At 59.6% G+C, this 19167-nt stretch overlaps 1 protein-coding gene across 1 annotated transcript in view; it reads right to left on the bottom strand.

Moving 5' to 3' along the window:
- Positions 1-290: 290 nt before the first annotated feature.
- Positions 291-19167, bottom strand: part of SNX8 (sorting nexin 8) — a 39352-nt gene continuing 20475 nt past the window's right edge. The window contains exons 2-11 of the mRNA XM_024121386.3: positions 16378-16568; positions 13910-14027; positions 12199-12320; positions 9780-9860; positions 8696-8856; positions 7937-8069; positions 4350-4418; positions 3271-3420; positions 2873-3022; positions 291-461 (exon numbers count right to left, since the gene is read on the bottom strand). Coding sequence (XP_023977154.1) covers positions 351-461; positions 2873-3022; positions 3271-3420; positions 4350-4418; positions 7937-8069; positions 8696-8856; positions 9780-9860; positions 12199-12320; positions 13910-14027; positions 16378-16568 — 1286 coding nt within the window. The 3' untranslated portion in view covers positions 291-350. The remainder of the gene's footprint in view (positions 462-2872; positions 3023-3270; positions 3421-4349; positions 4419-7936; positions 8070-8695; positions 8857-9779; positions 9861-12198; positions 12321-13909; positions 14028-16377; positions 16569-19167) is intronic.

Here is a 19167-nt window from a genome sequence, read left to right as displayed (position 1 = left end):
GGGGCCCCCAGCACTCTCGCCACCAGGCTGACGGGCGACGGTACGCGTCGGCAGGGCCGGGCAGGGTTGAGGGCAACCGGACAGACCCCGTGCGGCCGCGGCGTCCGTGGACGCCCGGCGGCCTAGCGCGTGTCCTCGGCCTTGCTCCCCGCGAGGGGAGGGGAGCCACGGCCGCCGGGACCCGGCCCCACCCTGCCCGGCCATCAGCTCTTCCACAAGGGGCTGCAGCCCGACGCTGGGCCCCCTCGGGGTCGGGGCAGCCACCACGTGAAGGGAATTAAACAGGAACACACCATTTGGAAAGAAGTTTTAGTGAGGGCGCCGGAGCTGCCGCCCACGTCCTCCCGGCACTAGTGAGCAGACAGGCCGTCCTGCGGGGACCTCTGTGGGCTGGGGGCGCCGTGCGGTCCAGCGAAGAGGCACTGTAGCTTGGGCTGCAGGTCATTCCACACCTTGCTCATCTGGAGGAGGAGGGGGCAGGGCGGGGTGAGGAGATGGCAGCCGCCTGTGGCCTGACGCACCAGCTCTCTCCTCCTAAAATGCCCACGGAGAAAGGACACGCCCGTGCAGCCGCGCCAGCGCACGTGTCACCTCCCCCGGAGCTCCCAGAGTGGGGGCGGGCCGGCCTTCCCACCCGCATCGCGGCCCAGCGCTCCAAAGACCCCCCCACAGACCAGCCCAGGTAAGGGCGGACCCGCAAGCAGAGATCACGGTGGCCGGTGCCAGCGCCCCTGCACGGGGACAGAAAGGCACAGGTCTGCTCGACGTTAAGAAATGTTGTCATCGCTGGGTGCTCCCTCTGAAAGGTCTGCAGGTGCCGGCCTTCTGGGCGGCTCAGAGGCCAAGACGACGTCCACCAGAGGAGCACAGACGGGCAAAGCGAAAGCAGGGCGACCGCCAACAGCTCCCGGCCCAGGCGTCCGCCAGGTAGGAGGCTGAGCAGCGAGGCCCGCGTCCGAGACCAGCACCGGGGCAGAGGGGCTCGCGTCCCAACAGGAAGCAGCGTGGCCCTGGCAACGTGCGGCTGGAGCAGAGTCTGGTCGCCGAGTTTCGAGACCGGGGCTCTCACGAGTCACCCACAGCAGAGAAATCCAGGATCGCGTCAGGAAACGTCCCCACCGGCCGCCCGGACCTGCCCGTGAGGTCTCCCCGGCGTACAGCCCTACCTCCCCCAGCGCTGCTGCTGCCTTGGCCACAGCTGCAGTTCCCACACTGTGCCCGAGGGCACCCAGGGCACCCCAGCGGACTCCAGGGGCGCCACACAGACTACGAGAAACACCCAAGGGAGACTCAGCCATCTGTCACAGGCTACGCGGGCCACCGCGCTGACGCTGTCCGGAGCTACGAACCTAAGAAACGGAACCATTAAAAAGGTACTCTGGCCTCGGGCTGCTGTGAAAAGTCACTGAGGCACTAAGGGGAAGTCAAGGAACTTCTGTCCCAGGCGGGCAACATTTCTCACTCATGCCCGACTCCCCGGCGTCCCACTGAAAGCACAGACCCTTGAGTCCCGGGCCCAGCGGTTCTGAAAGCAAGTCTGAGAGGGATCTGTACACTAACCCACACGCTGACCAGACCCTCCAGGCGGCTCCAGCACTACTGGCTCCAGACCGCTCTGGCCCGGTCACCTCCCGCCTGGATGCACCACCTCGTGTCTTCTACCCCTGAGTCCGCACACCCAGCCACCGCCCGGCACCTTTCCCAACTACAGGTCTGAGCTCCCTCCACGCGCTGCTCGCAAAAGCCTCCCTGGCCCTCCGGGCAGGGTAGCCAGCTTCCCAGACGGCACCCCAGAGCCCCACGTGGGACCCGTCCCCTCCAGCTGGCCGACCTGTCGGGATCTCCCACTCCTTTGGTGTCAGGGACGGCTGTGGGGCAGCTGTGTGCCCAGCACGGCCACAGAACCTGGCACGGAACGACGACCAGGCAGCCCATTGCCAGCAAATCCCCGAGCCGCTCTCGGAAGGCTGCAAGGGTCGTATTCTACGCCACTTTTCAGGTAGGGCAACTGGAGCAGAGGTTAAACAACCCAACCAAGGCCGTCAGGAGCTCAGAACTGGGGCAGAGCTGGAAGGTGAGGCAGCTAGGAGGTGAGGTTGAGAGAGTCTGAGCCTACGCTACCTCCCCGCCCCCCACCTGCGTATCAAAGAGCTAGATGTGGGCCCCGGCAGGCGTGTCCCTCACAGGAGGTGCCGGAGCCCCCAGAGCCAAGAAGGAGCCCGGGATGGAGGACGTCAGGGAGCAGGAGGGTGTCGGCTACTATGAGGCCAGCAAACGCAGAACCGGGCAGAGACTGTCTTAAGTGTCTCTTCAGCCCTGGCCGGACACACACATCCCAGGCTGTACCTGGGGCCAGTGGGCAAAGAGCCAAAAACCAAGCTAGAGTTATGTGGCTGACACGGGCTATCATGGCAGTCCCCGCGCAGCGTCCCCGGACCATCACGGCGCTTCTCAAGGGCTCAGCGGGGTCCTCGGAGAAATACCCCACCTGCGGCCCCCCTGCACCTCCTCGCACTGACACCCGCCGTCTGCTCCCGTTCCTGGGGGTTCCGTGTGCTGTGCCTCTGACCTCTGTCTGGAACTCCTCCAGAAGCGAAGAAATTCTTCCTGTACGGTCCTGCTCTGCTCTCGCACCACCCCGCCCCCCGGAGCCGCAAGGACAACGTCAGGATTATCATCGGCTACAATGAGACGAGCAGAGCTGGACGAGAGCGCTTCTAAGTCCTAGCTCACCCGCTGCACTCATTTCCTAAGTAACTCTTCAAGGCCCGCCGCAGGGCTGCCAGACCTGCAGGAAGGGCTGCTGCAGGAAGAAGGGCGCCTGCAGGAAGAAGGGCGCTGGCCCAGACGGGGCGGGGGGGGGGGGACCCACCTCCTTGTGCCCTTGGATCTGGGAGCTGACGAAGGCCCCGAGGATGTGGGAGGTAAGGGGCAGGTAGACGTGGACCAGCTGCGTCTCCTGGTGCAGGCAGTACAGGGAGAAGTAGTTGCGCAGCTCCATCGTCTGGATCACGTTCTCCTGCTGCAGAGCAAAGAGCCCCTCGCGACTGGCCCAGCTCACGGCGGGAAGGAAAAGCACCAGGGCCCACGCTCCACCCGACACGCCCCCACCCCCCCAAGCCCAGGGCCAGGCCCCTCCCCATGCAACACGTCGCTCACGCTCACGCCGGCTCTGCCACCCGGTGCTTGGGCGGCAGCGTCCCAGCGGCAGGCGTGGCCAGCCGCCCCGGCCCGCCCACCGCCCCGCAGGCAGCCCAGCCGCCCGCCCACCTCCACGATGCGGGACTCCAGCTGCTCCACCGACTGGGGCTCGCGGCTCTGCACGGCAGCGCTCATCATCTGCCTCTTCATCAGGCTGTACTTGTGCAGCGCCCGCTGGTGCTTGTGCAGCACGCCCTTCTCGTGCCGCTCACAGAGGTCCTGCCGGGAGGAGGTGGCACGTCAGCCCCGGACGCGGGAGACACAGGCCGCACCCGCTGCACACGGCCTCCACGCCTGGGGCGAGGACGGCTTTTCCTGCCTAGAAACAGCTCGCACGCACCCCGCTCACTCCACTCTCGGTGTTCGTGGAAGGGAGCGTCAGCTGAGCCACCCGGGGCGAGCTGTGAGGGGGCCGCGGTGCAAATCGGCACAGCCAGGAACCCGCGGGGAAACGAGCAGCGAGAGCGCGGACAGCCCTGGGCCTCACTCGTAACGCCGACCAGCTTCCAGAAAGCCAGTGTCCCTCCAGCAGCAAGAGCCGTCTCCTAAAGGACGACGCGCTGGCATCTCCCTGGGGCCCTAAAGTAACCCCGATCACAGTTCCTGTGAGAATAGTAGCCACGCAATCGCAGGGCTGCAACTGCAGAGGCCACGGGCTGCTGTCCCACCCAACAGAGGAGCCTCTTCTAGAACCTTCCCCACCAGCGCCGGGCCAGCTCCCCCTGAGCTCGGCACAAAGGATCCGCAGGGCTCTCACAGGCGTTCGATCCATCCCGCCCCCGATTGCTGGAAAGCCGCCCCTGCCCCGAGCTGAGGCCTGACTTCCCAGAACCTCCACACCCTAGAGGAGGCGGCTGCCGCTGGGCCAGCCCCTCGTGTGTTTATAGAGAGCGACGGTAGTCCACACACTCAAACACTCACGTGCCCGCGCCCCTCGCTCTCACTCACTCCGGGGAAGCCAGGGGCCTGCCCACAGCACCCCACAGGACGCACACCCCCTTCCCCCAGGGAGCCTGCAGGAGGCCCATCCACACCCCGCAGCCCTGGCTTCAGGCTCTTTTTCCATCTCCCCCAGAGTCGCACCCTTGAAAGGTCACAGCAGCCTTCTCAACAGCTCTGTCCCTGACCAAGCAGCAGCCGAGACTCACTTTATAGGACTGCAGCAAATCCAGGAAGAGGTTCAGTTTCTCCACCACGTCGTTCTCCTCCTGCTTGCCCTGGAAAACAAGGGGCAGGTGGGCCAACGCCGACCGAGCACACAGGGCCCAGAGCCAGGGACGCACACCCACCGCAGGCCTGGCCTGGCTCGGCCCCAGAACCGCGGGCCGGCTGTGCAGGGGCCCCGCCCGAACGACAGCCCGCCGACGTGAGGCCGAAGCCTCGGAACCCGCAGGTGCACAGGAACGAGGGCCGGGTGCCCTGTGTCCACCTCGCGCCCCACTCGCCTCCCTACCCGCCCAGCAGCCAGGCCGCCGGCAGACGGCGGAGCTGGGTTTAAACGGGGGAGCAAGGGGGAGGCATGCACCGGGGACAAGGGGAATCGTTGCGGTTTCAACGAAAGGGAGAGAAGCGCGGCCTGCGAGGGGCCGAGGGGCGGCTCTGCAGCTGCGGGACTGAATCTGAAGGCTCAGCCAAGCTACATGAAGCGAGCCCTGCTGGCGCACTGCCGACGCGGAGACGCAGGCGGGGGAGGGGCCGACCCCGCGCACGCCTCTGCGCCCAGGTTGACGCGGGCAGCCCCGCGGCGTCATGGGAGGGGCTGTTCGCCGACGGGGTGAAGCCCCGCTCCCGGAGTCACCCACCGCACCCGCGAGGCGTGTAGCCCAGCGCACTCGCACGGACGAGCCGCGTCCACACGGCCAACAGGCACGGATGCTCGGAGCCGCCCCCGGGCAGGAGGAGTCGGTGCCGAAGCCCTGGGCTGGGCTGCTCTGGGCTCAGAGCCGGCGCCTGGAGTCGAGGGAGGGCGGCATGAGGGAGAAGCGCGGTCTCCCCACCTCCTGCTCCAGGAAGGGCAAACACGGGCCTGCAGGCCACCACGCACCCTCCCCCCTCCGCCGTCGCCACAGCACCCATCAGGCTAGCTCTGTGGTCCCAGCCGCGTGTGCTGGGGGCTCTCGCACCCTCACATCCCTCAGCCACCAACATGCGTCAAGACCCTCTTCCAGGTGCGCCGAGCACCTCCTCCCAGGTGTTTGCTGAGCCCCTCTCCCAAGTGCAGCACCGGCTCCCCGGGAAACCAAGCCCCTCCTACCACCTCTAGAGCTCCAGCCATGGCAGAGAATGAAAAGTTCACCCCAGAAACCACACATCAGACTTGGTATGGGGAGGTGCAGGCAGAAGAAATGAAGAGAAGTGCAAGACCGATGGGGACACAAGCGCTGGATGGGAGCCGGGGGCTTCCACGCAAGCTCCGGCACCAACTCAGGGGACCCTGGGCCCTCGGGCCCGCTGAGCCCAGAGGTTCCCAGCCATCCAATCACACACCCACAGTCAAGGTTCTAGCCAATAAGGTGACAGGAAAATAACAGGCATGTTGCAGGTTTTTTCAACTCAGAAAGGTAACTACCAGATGGCCACAGGTGCCCTGTCCCTCCTGACTGGGCAGGGGACACAGGAGAACAGAGGTCCCTCCCCGGGTGTGTAGCAGGGGGGACTCCTGCGTGTGTCATTTGCTCCCAAGCTCCATTTCTGCTCTGATGCTGTGCGAGACCCTGAACCACCAGCGCGTGTGCCCTTACAGAAAGCACACGCCCTGGCACCAAGGCAGAAACGGCCCCACTGTGAGCCTCACTTGTCTGGCTGGGACATAGTTATCAGGTCTCCTAACAGGTCTGGGGAGAATAAAACTGTGATACATAAAACGGAATTTAGGGGCTTCCCTGGTGGCGCAGTGGTTGAGAGCCCGCCTGCCGATGCAGGGGACGCGGGTTCGTGCCCCGGTCCGGGAGGATCCCACATGCCGCGGAGCGGCTGGGCCCGTGAGCCGTGGCCACTGGGCCTGCGCGTCCGGAGCCTGCGCTCCGCAATGGGAGGGGCCACAGCAGTGAGAGGCCCGCGTACCGCAAAAAAAAAAACAAAAAAAAAACGGAATTTAGAACTAGCCCTCGGATATCTTCACTTGCACAGCAAGAGTGAAGTGGAACCCTAGCTCTGACGGATGAAAGTCCTGACAGGCCATTTGATCCAGTTTCGTGTTAAAACTGTATTGATTTCACTTCAACATAGAAACCACCAGAACAATGAGGGATATTCAGGAAACAGCACCGCGCAGACATGACACTGCAAAGCGGCATCTGTGAGGAACCTCGGAGGCAGGAGGAACTTCAAACCGCACCACGTCAGAAGCCTGACGCCCGTCTCCCCTCTTCAGGGCAGAAGCAGCATCCAAATCTGAATCAGAAAAGATGCTGGAAATGATCAAGTTGGGGCTCCCACCCTGCTCTGTGCACCCCCTCCAGGTTACCTGTCCAAGAAGGAGCTGTGGGCCCAGGGCCTGGGTCCCGGCAACAGAACAGCTTCGATTGTATGTTTTACAGACTGAGCTCTGAGTACAGGGCCAAGGCTTAAACAAAAAGCTGTTAATGATCTAGGCCAGCTCCCTTGTTTCTAATCACAGAGAAAAATACCCAGGGACCAAAGCAGCCCGAGCGAGGTCCCAGCACGAGACACGGGCCGGCACAAGGCAGGCTGCCCGAGCTCGCCCGCCTCTCTACCCAGCCAGTCCTCTGACACCACGTTCCTGGTCCCCAACCCCACCCCGCCCGCCACGGAAACGCGGGCTCCTCTCACCTGCAGGCGGGCTGGGCCCCGTGCCAATTCCACGCGACGCGGACACCGGGCCACGCTCAGTGTCTGAAAGACACGCTCAGGCACGGGGACCACAGGGGAAGAACACCCAGCACCTTCCACACCAGGAACGTGGTCAGATTCCCTTTTCATCACTTAGAGCTGTCCTGGCACCTGGGTGCCCCACCTGGAGCCTGAAAACCCCCCAGACCCACCCGTTGCTGTGGTTCCGTGACTCACTACTAAGGAGCTTTGAGCCTCAGCCGGGCAGCAAGGCCTCCATTTCAATGCATTTAAAACCAGCTACCAGCAGCCTAAACCCCGTTTCCCCAAGCACCAGGAAGCAAACTCTCACCCTCAAAATTATGTGACAGTTGTAGAGCATAAAAGCACCCAGACGAACATTTCCCTCTGACGGTAAACACCGTATCTGCAAATTAACCCCCAACGACTACAAGACTCTTTGCAGATTTCCACAAACAACACCTGCCCATAGAGCAGAAGCGTTTCCTGAGGCAAACTGGGCGTCTAGGGCGAGACATGGAGGGATCCTCTGGGGGTGCTGGGAGCTTGGCCGTTCTGATGAGCTTTCAAGTGGCCAAACGCTGCTTGGCTACGGCAGCACCATGGGAGCGACCTGGGTCCACCCGGAACACCCTGGGAAGTGCAAGATTACACCTCCAGGGACACAGCACATCTAATCTCGGCAAGGTCAGATCTCAGAGACCAGAACCCAATTTGTCCACGCCATCAGCAACCCCCTCAAGCGCGTAAAGGACCCACAGGGAGCCGCCCGGAGCAGACGGGGACGTGCTCGTCCGACCTGAGAACTGCTGCCCACCCACTCGAGACTCAGAACTGTGATGTCCATCCAAGGAGACGCTCCCGCACACCACGGCATAGAACGTTCTCCGAAACGAGCACCTTGGAGAACGAATCCACTCACCTGCTGTGCAGCCTTGTCAGCGAGCAGTGCAAACTCAACGGACAGGCCTTTCAGCGCCTGCTTGAGGGACCCCCACGTGCTACTGTTCAGAGTGGCCCAGGAGGGGAGCGGGGTCGTGTCAGACCCTAAAGCACTGAGGAAAGAGGGAACACACAGGGGAAGAGACACTCAGGCCTGGAAGCGGGGCGGGCAGCACGCCCGACGCCCCCCTCTGCCCAACAGCACGCCACCCCAGGGTGGCCGCCCTGCACGCCTCCCAACCGAGACCCCTGCTACTCGAAGGGCAGGCGCCCCGGGAGTCTGTCAGAAAAGTAGGATCTCGAGCCACCAAGACCTGGAACCAACTGTCAGCGCGACCCCGAGGGAACGTGTGCACAGCAGGGTGGAGGCACGCAGCTCTGGGGACAGCGGCAGAGGGCAGCGTCCCGGCTCGAGGCCCGGCCCCTCCTCCAGAGGAGAGCACGCGTGAGCGGCCCAGCACGGCCCTTCCCGGATCGGCGAACCTTTGCTCAGGTCTGATCCTGACAACGGGGGGAACCCCGACGTCTGGGAACCCCGACGCCCCGCCCACACTCTCCATCTCTCTCCTTTCTTCTAAACGCCATCTCGTCTCCCCAGCCCTTTCCTTCCCCTTTGGGGTAGGACGAGTCAGAACGAGAGTCATTATGGTGTAAACACTTCCTGCTCCAAGCCCGCCACCAAAGGCTAAAGACCCTGCCCCACAAAACTGACCCCATGGAGCCCACCAGGGTCACCTGCCTCAGTTCCTTCCCGAATATGAGAAGGTCAGCAGCATTGTCGATGGCCCGCGACACCATCCGCTCGGCCCTATCTCGAAGCTTGTGAAAGCTGTTGTAGATGTTGCGAATCAGCTCCCGGCTGATGGCGAACTGAGTCTGGATGTCGGCTGGGAGGAAGTCCTGACGGGGGAGGAGGGAGGAGACTGTGCATCACCAGACGTGAAAACCTTCCAGAAAAGACGACCAGGACGAGAGGAAGCAACTCCATCGACCGAGGAGGTAAACGAGCCCAGACCCCCAGGCCAGGTCACGCGGCGCCCAGCCCAGGAGCCCACTTCTTTCTCCAGCGCCCGCCCTGGACCCCTCTTCTTGTCCAAAAGAGACACAGAAACCAGCACTACACGCACACCACAAAAAATACAACCTGCAAACTCGACACGATGAACGTGCGGTCCCGGCTCTGCACGAGGGCCAGGCCTCTGTATTTCCTCATTTATTCCCGAAGGGTAACTTTTCACCAGCTTTAATATTAACTACCCATTAATATTAACTAATGTTAACTACACAATGCTTAGAAAACAAAAGGCTTAGGAAATAAAATAAAGGTAAAAGAGTCTGTATTTTTGTACGGAGAAGTAGTTTAAGAAGAAATAATGAAAAAAAAGCTACCAAATAGCTACTTTCATCCTTTTGAGAAAGAGACCAGATTAACTAAATTTAAAAATAAACCAATGCAACAATCAATCCCCTGAAATCCAAAAGGCTGATGACCCAGCATCCATCCATCTGAATCACAAAATGCCTGAGGACACGGCACGAGGGGCCGGTGGGGCCTGCGGTCGGAGAGCGCTCAGTCACACCGGGGCCCTTCTGCCTAGGCGTTTGGGACCTTGCAAATGGCAGCCTCTCTCTCTGTTTCCTCGTCTGTAAAATGGGCGTGACACCCGCTGGGTTTCAGATCAACTGAAACAAGGGTCAAGGGAGAAAACCACGCGACCCACCTTAGCACGAGGTCTGGCACACAGTAGAGGCAAAACAAGCATCACTAACTGTTCACAGGATTACTGCTCTGGGGGAAGGGATCCTCAAACTCAGAAGAGTACCTTGGCCCGCGCAGCCAGCTTACAATGCATGAACTCGTCTCCCACACACTGAGCGGATTCCTTTAACTTGTTCTGCACGTCCTGCAAAAGCGAGAGAGAAACACTTGACCCTCAACCAGCCACAGAACCGGAGGCATGAGATCAACTGAGCCACCAGAAAGCAGGGTCTCCATGTGTTGGCTTTTTTTTTGGGGGGGGGGGCGCTGCATTGGGTCTTTGTTGCTGCACGCAGGCTTTCTCTAGTTGCAGCAAGCAGGGGCTACTCTTCGTTGCGGTGCGCGGGCTTCTCATTGCGGTGGCTTCTCCCGTTGCGGAGCACGGGCTCTAGGTGCGTGGGCTTCAGTAGTTGTGGCTCGCGGGCTCTAGAGCGCGGGCTCAGCAGTTGTGGCGCTCGGGCTTATCTGCTCCGCGGCATGTGGGATCTTTCCGGGCCAGGGCTTGAACCCGTGTCCCCTGCATTGGCAGGCGGATTCGTAACCACTGCGCCACCAGGGAAGCCCTCCATGTGTTTGCTTTAACATAAGTATTCTGTAATCTCTTCCTGTCTCCTGTTCCATTTTTTCCCATTGGCCTTAACCTTTGGGGTGGTTGGTCTTCCAGAGGCAGGAAAGCCCGACCTCATGACAGGACTGCAAACTCCAGCTCTGGAGTGGAGCTCTCTGTCCAGAAAAATGGAAACTCCACCTCCAGACCAGGGACATGAGTACTTGGGACAGACATCGGAGTCACTAGATCCTGGAAGGTCCCACGTGGGGCACAGAGACAGGGACTGAAGTCTCCTCCCTTCCTATGATCAGACCCATGGGGTCAGGGCCCCCAGAGCCCTGGGAGAGCTGATGGCAGAGAAAGGGCAGCACTTGGGGTCCTGAGCCCTAGCTCTGAGCTCTGCCCTCTGAAGGGAGGCTCCCTGGCAAAGCCGAGCCTCAAGACGGGCCCCACGAAGAGCCACGGAAGATACAGGCAGAGACCCTAACGCGCGGCTGTGTGTGGGTGAAGGAATCGTAACATTTCAGAGATGCCTTGAAGAGCATCCGTCCCAATTCCCCCATTTTGCCAAGAAGCAAATGGTGCTGGGAGGCCCAGGGACAGGCATCCGGGTAAGGGCGGCGGGGCCGCTGGAGCCTGACACCACCCGGCTTCCGCAGCAGCTCGCCCTCCCACCACCTCCTCTGCCGCGAGCTGAGCGAAGCTGCCTCCTCCCACCACGTCCCTGCTGCGGTAAAGATCCCAGTTCTACAGAAGCCTTTCCAGCCCCAGGGTTCGAAAGACCCACGCCCCCAGCTCAAGGGCAGAAGGCCACGGCATGCATTCCCTGGATGTCTGCAACGGCTCCCATAAAAGGGGCAGGCCGACAGGCCCCCCGGGCATCGCAGAGGGAAAGGCCACAGTGTCTCTAGGGGTCAAAGGCCCCTTTGGCCTCCAGGGAGAGACAGGTAAAGGAGGCGGCCAGGCTTGTGTGGAATCCCCCTCTGCGGCTCTGCGCCCGCATCTTCCCGCGGCGGCGGCGAGGGCACGTCTGTCCCACCGCAGGCCGTGTGGGGCATCCTCGCTGGAGCCCCCTCCGCCCACCCCAGCAAGGAGGGGCTCCCTCGGGGAAGCCTCTCCGCCTCCCAAGAGCTCAGCCCTGGGCGCACGGGGCTGCCCGGGCGGTGCCTCGGCGTCCTGACGGGCCAGGACGGCCTGACGGCAGCCCGGAGGAGGACGCTGCCGCTCCAACGTCTCACCGGAATCAAGGCCCACACGGAGCTCACTTCCCAGGACACGCGTCCACCCTGCAGCTCGGCCGGGGAACTCAGCGGGCGCTCCCCGTAGCACTGAGTCCAACCCAGCCTTCCTTTTGTTTTATTTTTTTATTTTGGCCACACCGCACAGCATACGGGATCCTGGTTCCCCGACCAGGGATGGAACCTGCGCTCCTTGCGGTGGAAGGGCGGAGTCTTAGCCACTGGACGGCCAGGGAAGCCCCCGGCCTTCTTTTTTAAGTAAACGCACATTCACATCTGGCGTCGCCAGCCTGTCTGTCAACCCTCCAAACCACAGAGGCTCCTGTGTATCAGCTTCAAACCCTCAGAGACCGCGCTGCAAAGCCACCCCTTCCACACAAAACCCTGCGAAGTCGGATGCCTCTCAGAATCGTACTCACCCTGTTACCTTGCGAGGATATAAATCTTGCCTGTGTTTGTCCCTTGTAAATAGATCCTGTCACGGCGCCCAAACGAGGGGATTAAGGGGAGAGCACGAAACAAAAGCGAATTTAAGATGAAAACAAGTGGGACTGCTGTGGGCCTGGGTTTGATGCCTGGGCGGGGAACTAGGATCCCGCAAGCCGCGCGGCGCGGCCGAACAAAAGAAAGAATGAAAATAAGACCCGGGGAGCCCCAGGCCCCAGCACGCAGACGGCCGCGCGGCAGGTACTCACGGGGCCGCTGAAGGACAGGAACAGCTTGAGAACAACGTCCTCGGAGAAGGGCGGGTGCCGGGCCACCAGGTTGATGAAGCGCTTCAGTGCTCTCCTCCGGGCCTCGATGAACTCCCTGTCAGCTGGACGCAGGACACGGGGTGACCGCACAGAGCCTGGGGCACGAGCCCCCGCGACCTCGCTCTCGGTGCCCAACGCCTCCCCCACGGAGAGCGCTCGGAGCCGCAGGGCCAGCCGGGGGCACTGGACGCAGAGCAGAGCCGCAGGAGGCGCACCAGACCCCCAGCTCCGCGCCCTGCCGCCACGGACACGCCCGGTCCGGGGCCTGCCGAGGAAACCCACACGGCCCGCTGGTTTACTCACGGCGCTGGACCCCACTGTGCCCCCTCTGATGCTGCTCTCTACGAGCAAACGGGTTTTCCCAAACTCACACATTAACCTGACCCAGTCTTCCTGCTCGCATCACTTATTACTCCCTCTCCAATTGTGACCTGCTTTCGTTTGGGTTACGCATTTTCACTCCAAGGGCAAAAAAAGTAAAAGTGTACGATGATGCACTGAGAGTATTTAAATCTGACCACAAATAAAAGTGGTATTTAAAGTATTATTTTTAAATGATATTGAAAAGAAGCTGGAAGAGGATCTCCCCCCTCAAGGCCACCAGGACCCGGTCCATTGAAGGCCACGTTTTCATTAAGGCTGAGTCACAGGACCAAGCACTGCATGGCAGCTGCCGGGTTCTAAACCCGACCCACACGCCATCAGCCGTGATGCCTGGATTTCACTGAGCGCCCACCTTACTCCCAAAGCATCTCCAAGCCCCGCCCTCCGCACCCTTCCCTCCCCCGCGAGAGTATCTGTTCCCGTGCTCAGGTGGGGCAAGAAGCCTATGGCGTTATCGGATTCTGATCTAGTCAGTGACCAGCGAGAGCGGGAGTGCTTTAGGACGGTGGTGGAAAACGGCAGAAAATCAACGGTCAGCTTTGGGTTCTTGCCCTTGGATCGGGTTTCATCTAGAATCTGAGAAAAGGGCTGTGGGTAAAGACCAATGAGACCCGAGAGGAGGCCTCAGCTGTCCCCGGCGCTCTGGAGCCCTGGGAGAGACAGGCCAGTGCAGGGGCCCGGAGACACCTGTGACCCCTCCCCTAGCCCCAGGTAATCGCAGGGAAGCACAACGATGACACAGCATCTGCTTTGTTTTCATCTCCTTTGAGATGCAGCTTAGATCACCGGGCTGACATTCACTTCTGTTCTCTCGCAGAACACGTTACACTATGGTGGTACCCATCGCTCTCCAAGAGCCGGCAAAACAAACAGCGCTCCTGGTCCCCCGCTCAGGAGCCCCAGGACGCCTGGCCTCTGTCCTCCGGGAAGGAGAACTGGGGTACACTCCTTCTCCCTCGCAGAACGGGGCACTTCCCTACGTGTCAGTTATCAAGCAGGAGGCTCACGGAGCTAAGGGCACCGGGTGATGTCACCGCCCCGTACCAGACCTGGGCTCTAAGCCACAGCTGCGCCCAGATTCCCCAGGGGCTGCTGCCGCACCACAGCCCCGCTACCGTCCCATCCTCCCTGCTGGGCAGAGGGCCAGAGGAAGATGGGCCACGAGTGGAGAGCGGCGTCCATCACGGAGCCGGGACCTCAGCGCAGGGCTGAGCTGGGGGGACCCCACCCCGCTACGCCCCCAGGCCGCCAGCAAACCCAGCTTTACCTCCCAGCATCCTCTTGGGCGGCAGGGCCGGCACCATGCGGTACGGGAACTTCTGCAGCAGCATCTCGTGGAAGACCACGAAGTCATTGTACCGTCGATACACGCAGGACTTGAAGCGCTGCAAGAAGAGAGGTTCGGAGCTCAGAAGAAACCCTCACACTTCACGGTTTCCCCTCACCTTCCCCTTCCACCACTAGATAGAACCTGTGGAAAAAACAGGACCAAATTCCTCACCTTCTCTCACCAGGCCTTTACCAGAAGGAGAAATCCTCTACGTCCTTAATGGGTGGAAGTACAACTTTTAAACACTGCACAGCTCTAACTGTGTATTTAATTAACCGCCTATTATTCTGGATCTCCCGGACAAGCCGAGTCTCCTTACAGGAGTTTTTTCACCGACAGGGAGCGTACCCCTCCCCGCTTGGGTATCACACGGGAATACCTCTGAGGGTGCGTCCTCAGCACACGCTTTCAACCGCGCCGACACAAGCAGCACCGAGCCTCCTGAAATAGACCCGACTGCCTAAAAGCAGATCAAACGCTGAACACGAAGACTGAAGCACGGCAGACATGCGGCTCAGATGACACTGCCGACAGAGTCCACCACGAGCCCGCCCTTGATAAACCTGCAGGTTCCACGGGATTAGCGTCCCGTCCAGAGGGCGACCTCACCGGGGTCGAATATAAGGGCTCTCACGAGAGCCAGCGTGAGCGGCGATCGCTAAAATTAACGATGTTACACTAGATACTAACTAACATCACTGACTGGAAGAAGCCAGTCTGCGATGGCGACATGCCGTGTGGTTCCAACGACACGCCGCTCAGGAAAAGGCGAAGCTACGGAGACGGCGCAAGATCGGGGCGTCTGGGTGGAGGTGGGGGAGGGGTGAAGGGGGCGGAGCACGGGGGACGCTTAGGGCAGTGAAGCTACACTGCGTGATTCTGCAACGGTGGACCAAACCCGAGGACGTGCAGTAAGTAACAAGGGTGACCCTCACGTCAACTGTGGACTCCGGGTGACAATGACGTGACTATGCAGGTTCATCACCTGTAACAAACGCACCATCTGCCGGGGGAGGGGACAGTAGGAGGGGAAGATGGGAAATCTGTTCCTTGCACTCAGTATTTCTGTGAACCTAAAAACGCCCCCGAAAAAACAAAGTCTATAAAAAAGCTAAATATACTACACGGAGGACAAGTATGAAGCCACGCGTGTCCACCTCTGGCGGCATCGCGCCACGTCTGCACGCACTCCACCTCCAGCAAGCATGCGAGCGGGGGGCACAGCCCGAGGAGCCCCGGGGCCCAGGAGCCGCCCCCGCGGTGCTAACATTAGCGGGCCGACCCCTCCGCGCACGTTTCGGGAGGTGACCTGGGCAAAACGGCCTCCTCCTGAAAATGTTCGTTACGAGGTCACCAGTTTACTTCGGGAGCGGGCAGTTTAATGAGCCTGAAGATTAAGGCACTCTCGCGGAAGAACAGCTCGGCACACGTGCGGCGCGCCCGGCCCGTGGGCGACGAGGCCCCAGAGGGGGCGCCGGAGCCTCCGTTCTCTCCGCGGCCGAGGAGGCCAGACCGCGGCGATGCCCGGCGGCAACGCTGTCCCCGAAACACGCGAGGGCCTCCCTCCCTCTCTGACCGCTGCCCTCCCCCTTGGCGGCGACACTGACCAGCGTCAGAGCGAAGTTTACTCCCAGACTTCTGTCATCCTGCCTTTAAAACACAACGAAACAAAAACGCTGTGATTCTTGATTCTCGCGGAACACGGCAAACAGCGTCCGCGACGGGGAAGCGCTCCCGGGTTCTGGACACGCGCCCTCCTCCCTGCGAGGACGGTCGTGATGCTTTCCCAGCCCAAGCCCTGCAGCGCTGCTGCCTGAGCCTGTGGCCCGGGCAGCTCTCAGTGGCGGGGGCAGCTCCGACCCTGCGAACCGGCCCCCCCGCCACACACGGGTGCTTAGTTCACTTAACCCCCAGGAGAAAGAACAAAAGCCCCCATCAGAACGTACCCTAACCCAAGCAAGGTAACAGGCGAACGGACAAAAAGATAAACGCTGCAGATGCCACAGGGCTCTACGCGCCCGGCCAACCCCGGGGCCAGGCGTCTGGCATCCGTGAGCTCTGATTTCAGGGGTGCCCCTAACAGGGACGGCAGCACCATTTGGGGGATGAGCCCCGCACGCTTGACTCGGGGCGTGGAGCCCACATCCTGTGGGGTCCACACTCACACCCTCGGGGACGTCCCGGCACTGCAGGGCCGCCCCAGGCTGGCCCGTCCGGGGCCTGCGCTCCAGAGCCCGACCGAGCGTCTTGAGGGGCGGGATCCCAGAGCTCCGGCGGCGAGGGCGGCAGGGCCGCTGGGGGCGGCCGCAGAGGCAAGCATGCTGGGGGGCCTGCCCGCCACTGTGGGTCTCCCCGGCGGCCCCCCCCTCCCACCACCTCCGCCCCCCGCCGCCTGCCGCAGGTACCTGGCTGGAAACCTCATACTCCACGTGCTTGAGGAAGAGGCCCTTCTTCTCGGGGATGAGCTCCACCTGCACGGTGTCCCTGGCCAGCAGCTCCTGCAGCGTGAGCGACAACAGCAGTGGGTTCCCTGGCGGCATCTGCATCCGACTGGAGTCCGGGGCCCTCGGCTCGCTGACCTGGGGCGCTGGCGAGTCTGCAGGAGACAAGGTGAGCGCAGCTGCTCAGACAGGGAGGCCGCCCCTCAGACGCTGCCCGCTGGCTCAGCGCGTGGACTCCGGCCACGTCACCCAGCCAAACCCCGTCCTGGCCCCGGTGACGCTCATTCATTCAGGCTGGGGGGTCCACTCAGGGCCACGTCCTCCTCTCACATACACCACCACGCCGTGAATCAGCAAACACGCCCACATGTCCAGGACCGGGCAAGTCTAGTTTTCAACTTGGGCAGAGAAAAAGAAGTGACATATTTACAAGCTACGTGCAAAAATAGAGTCCTCCTTTTCTCCAGAGTCAAGAAAAAGGTTAAAACAGAGAGACAGGCCATACTATTTTCTACTTGTGCCGGCATTTCCAGAATCAGAGCACACTGCGTTCCTGCCACCACGATCATTCTAATGTGTAAAAACCTGCATGCTTGCTTGAGCTACAGTTCCTGCTCACACAAATCAAAGCATTAAGCCCTAAAACTTCAGCTTTCTTAGACACAAGAAGTCACCCACGTATCATTCACAGGACAGGGAAAGACGAATCAGAGATTTTATATCTAACAACCTGCCAACAAACAAACAAAGAAATCCTGTTAAAAGGTCAGTTTGGTTTTTAGTACAGAGAAGAGTTTAGAACTTTAAAGAAAAAAAGGTTCTTTTCAGTTAAAAAAAAAGAAGAAGCTTAAGGTATCCCTTGGGGAAAAAGGTCTCATTCCAAGTAACACTGTTATAAATAAATACAACAAACGGTAGATCACATTTCTCCACCTTCTCAATTTTCTACAATGTCATTGTATCACTTTTTATGATTTACTTCTTAAAGTAATTCTTCAGTGCAAGATTCTGGTTTACATTCTAATACAGAATTAATGACCAGATTATTTTCATCTGTGAAATCACTCAGCATTTTAGGATTTAAAATATAGCTGCCTTGGGCTTCCCTGGTGGCGCAGTGGTTGCGCGTCCGCCTGCCGATGCAGGGGAACCGGGTTCGCGCCCCGGTCTGGGAAGATCCCACATGCCGCGGAGCGGCTGGGCCCGTGAGCCATGGCCAGCATTTTAGGATTTAAAATATAGCTGCCTTGAACTGACCTTAAAGATTAAGAAAATAAACAAGGGCTTAACTTGTATCTGGGAACCCCCAAGGGCCTCAAAACTCCTTACAAAAACTAAATGTCAGGCTTCCCTGGTGGCTCAGTGGTTAAGAATCCGCCTGCCAGTGCAGGGGACAAGGGTTTGATCCCTGGTCCAGGAAGATCCCACATGCCACGGGGCAACTAAGCCCGTGCGCCACAACTACTTAGCCTGAGCTCTAGAGCCCCTGAGCCACAACTACTGAGCCCGCGTGCCACAACTACTGAAGCCCACGTGCCTAGAGCCCTGTGCTCCACAACAAAGAGCAGTCCCGGCTCGCCGCAACTAGAGAAAGCCCACACACAGCAATTAAGACCCAACGCAGCCAAAAAATAAATTTAAAAAAAAAACAAACAAAAAAACCCACTAAATGTCATGTGCTCTAAAGCAGGCTGCTCTCAAGTGAGGGCATATATCCCAGGGTCGCAACAATGCACCAAGTGCAGGAAGAAGGTATTAGCAACTGTACTTGTATTTTCTTTATTTTTTTTTTATTTTTTCATTGCACTTGTATTTTCTATCTCTTCCTTTTAAATTTATATTATAATGTACATAATAAGAGTAGTAGAGTGTAGTACATGCATACAAATTATTAAAATATGCATGTGTATAAATTGTGTGCGTGTATGAGTGTGTGTACAGGTGTTGCATGTGGGTGGGTGTGTACGAGTGCATACATACGTGAGTGTGTACACGTGTATGAGTTTGAATATGAGGTGTGTGTATAAGTGTGTACGTGTACATGTGTGCACACACATGTATGAGTGTGTGTACACAGTGTATGTACATAAGTGTCGGTATATAAAGTGTGTATATGGGGGGGTGTCCCCAACTGGCAGTCCCCAATACCTTAATGACTAAAAACGTGTGGAGACCACAGCTCTAGAATGTACCTGTTCTCCGAAGTCATCCCAAGAGCCCAGCCCCTTTCCCTGTAAAAATATTTTTCCGTGGAAAGGGGCCTTAAAACTGTGTTTACCCAGTCTCCTTGGGGACCACAGAAATCCTCAAGGAGCCAACAAGCGTTTCTTAAGTACCAGCTCCAGGGAACACGGTGATGAATAAGACAGGGTCCCTGAGCTCATCAGTTCATCCACACAGGAAACAGCTGTGTCCACCATTGCCAGGCACAATCTATAAGTATCCAGACTCCGGGGAGAATGGGAATCAGCCCACGAGAACTCTAACAGCGCCCCGAGAACCAGGACACAGCCCCAGGCGCAAACTCCAGAAGGGCAGGGATTCGCTCGGCTATGTTCTCAGGTATGTCCCGGCGAGGGGAGCCTGACACACGACGGGGGCTCAAGGAATGTCTGCCGAGTGACTATTTACTGTTATTTATTGTTTTTCCAGGAGGGAAATACAGAGCACCTCTGGGGAAAAGCAAAATCTTAACTAGAGCACAGAATATGTGGAAAAACAGGAAACAATAAAGCCAGAAAGGTAATGGGGGAG

The sequence above is a fragment of the Physeter macrocephalus genome, chromosome 14 (genome assembly GCF_002837175.3).
Source record: "Physeter macrocephalus isolate SW-GA chromosome 14, ASM283717v5, whole genome shotgun sequence".
Lineage (NCBI taxonomy): Eukaryota > Metazoa > Chordata > Mammalia > Artiodactyla > Physeteridae > Physeter > Physeter macrocephalus.
Note: the sequence above shows the minus strand (reverse complement) of the source record. Positions and strands in the feature narration are given on the sequence as shown.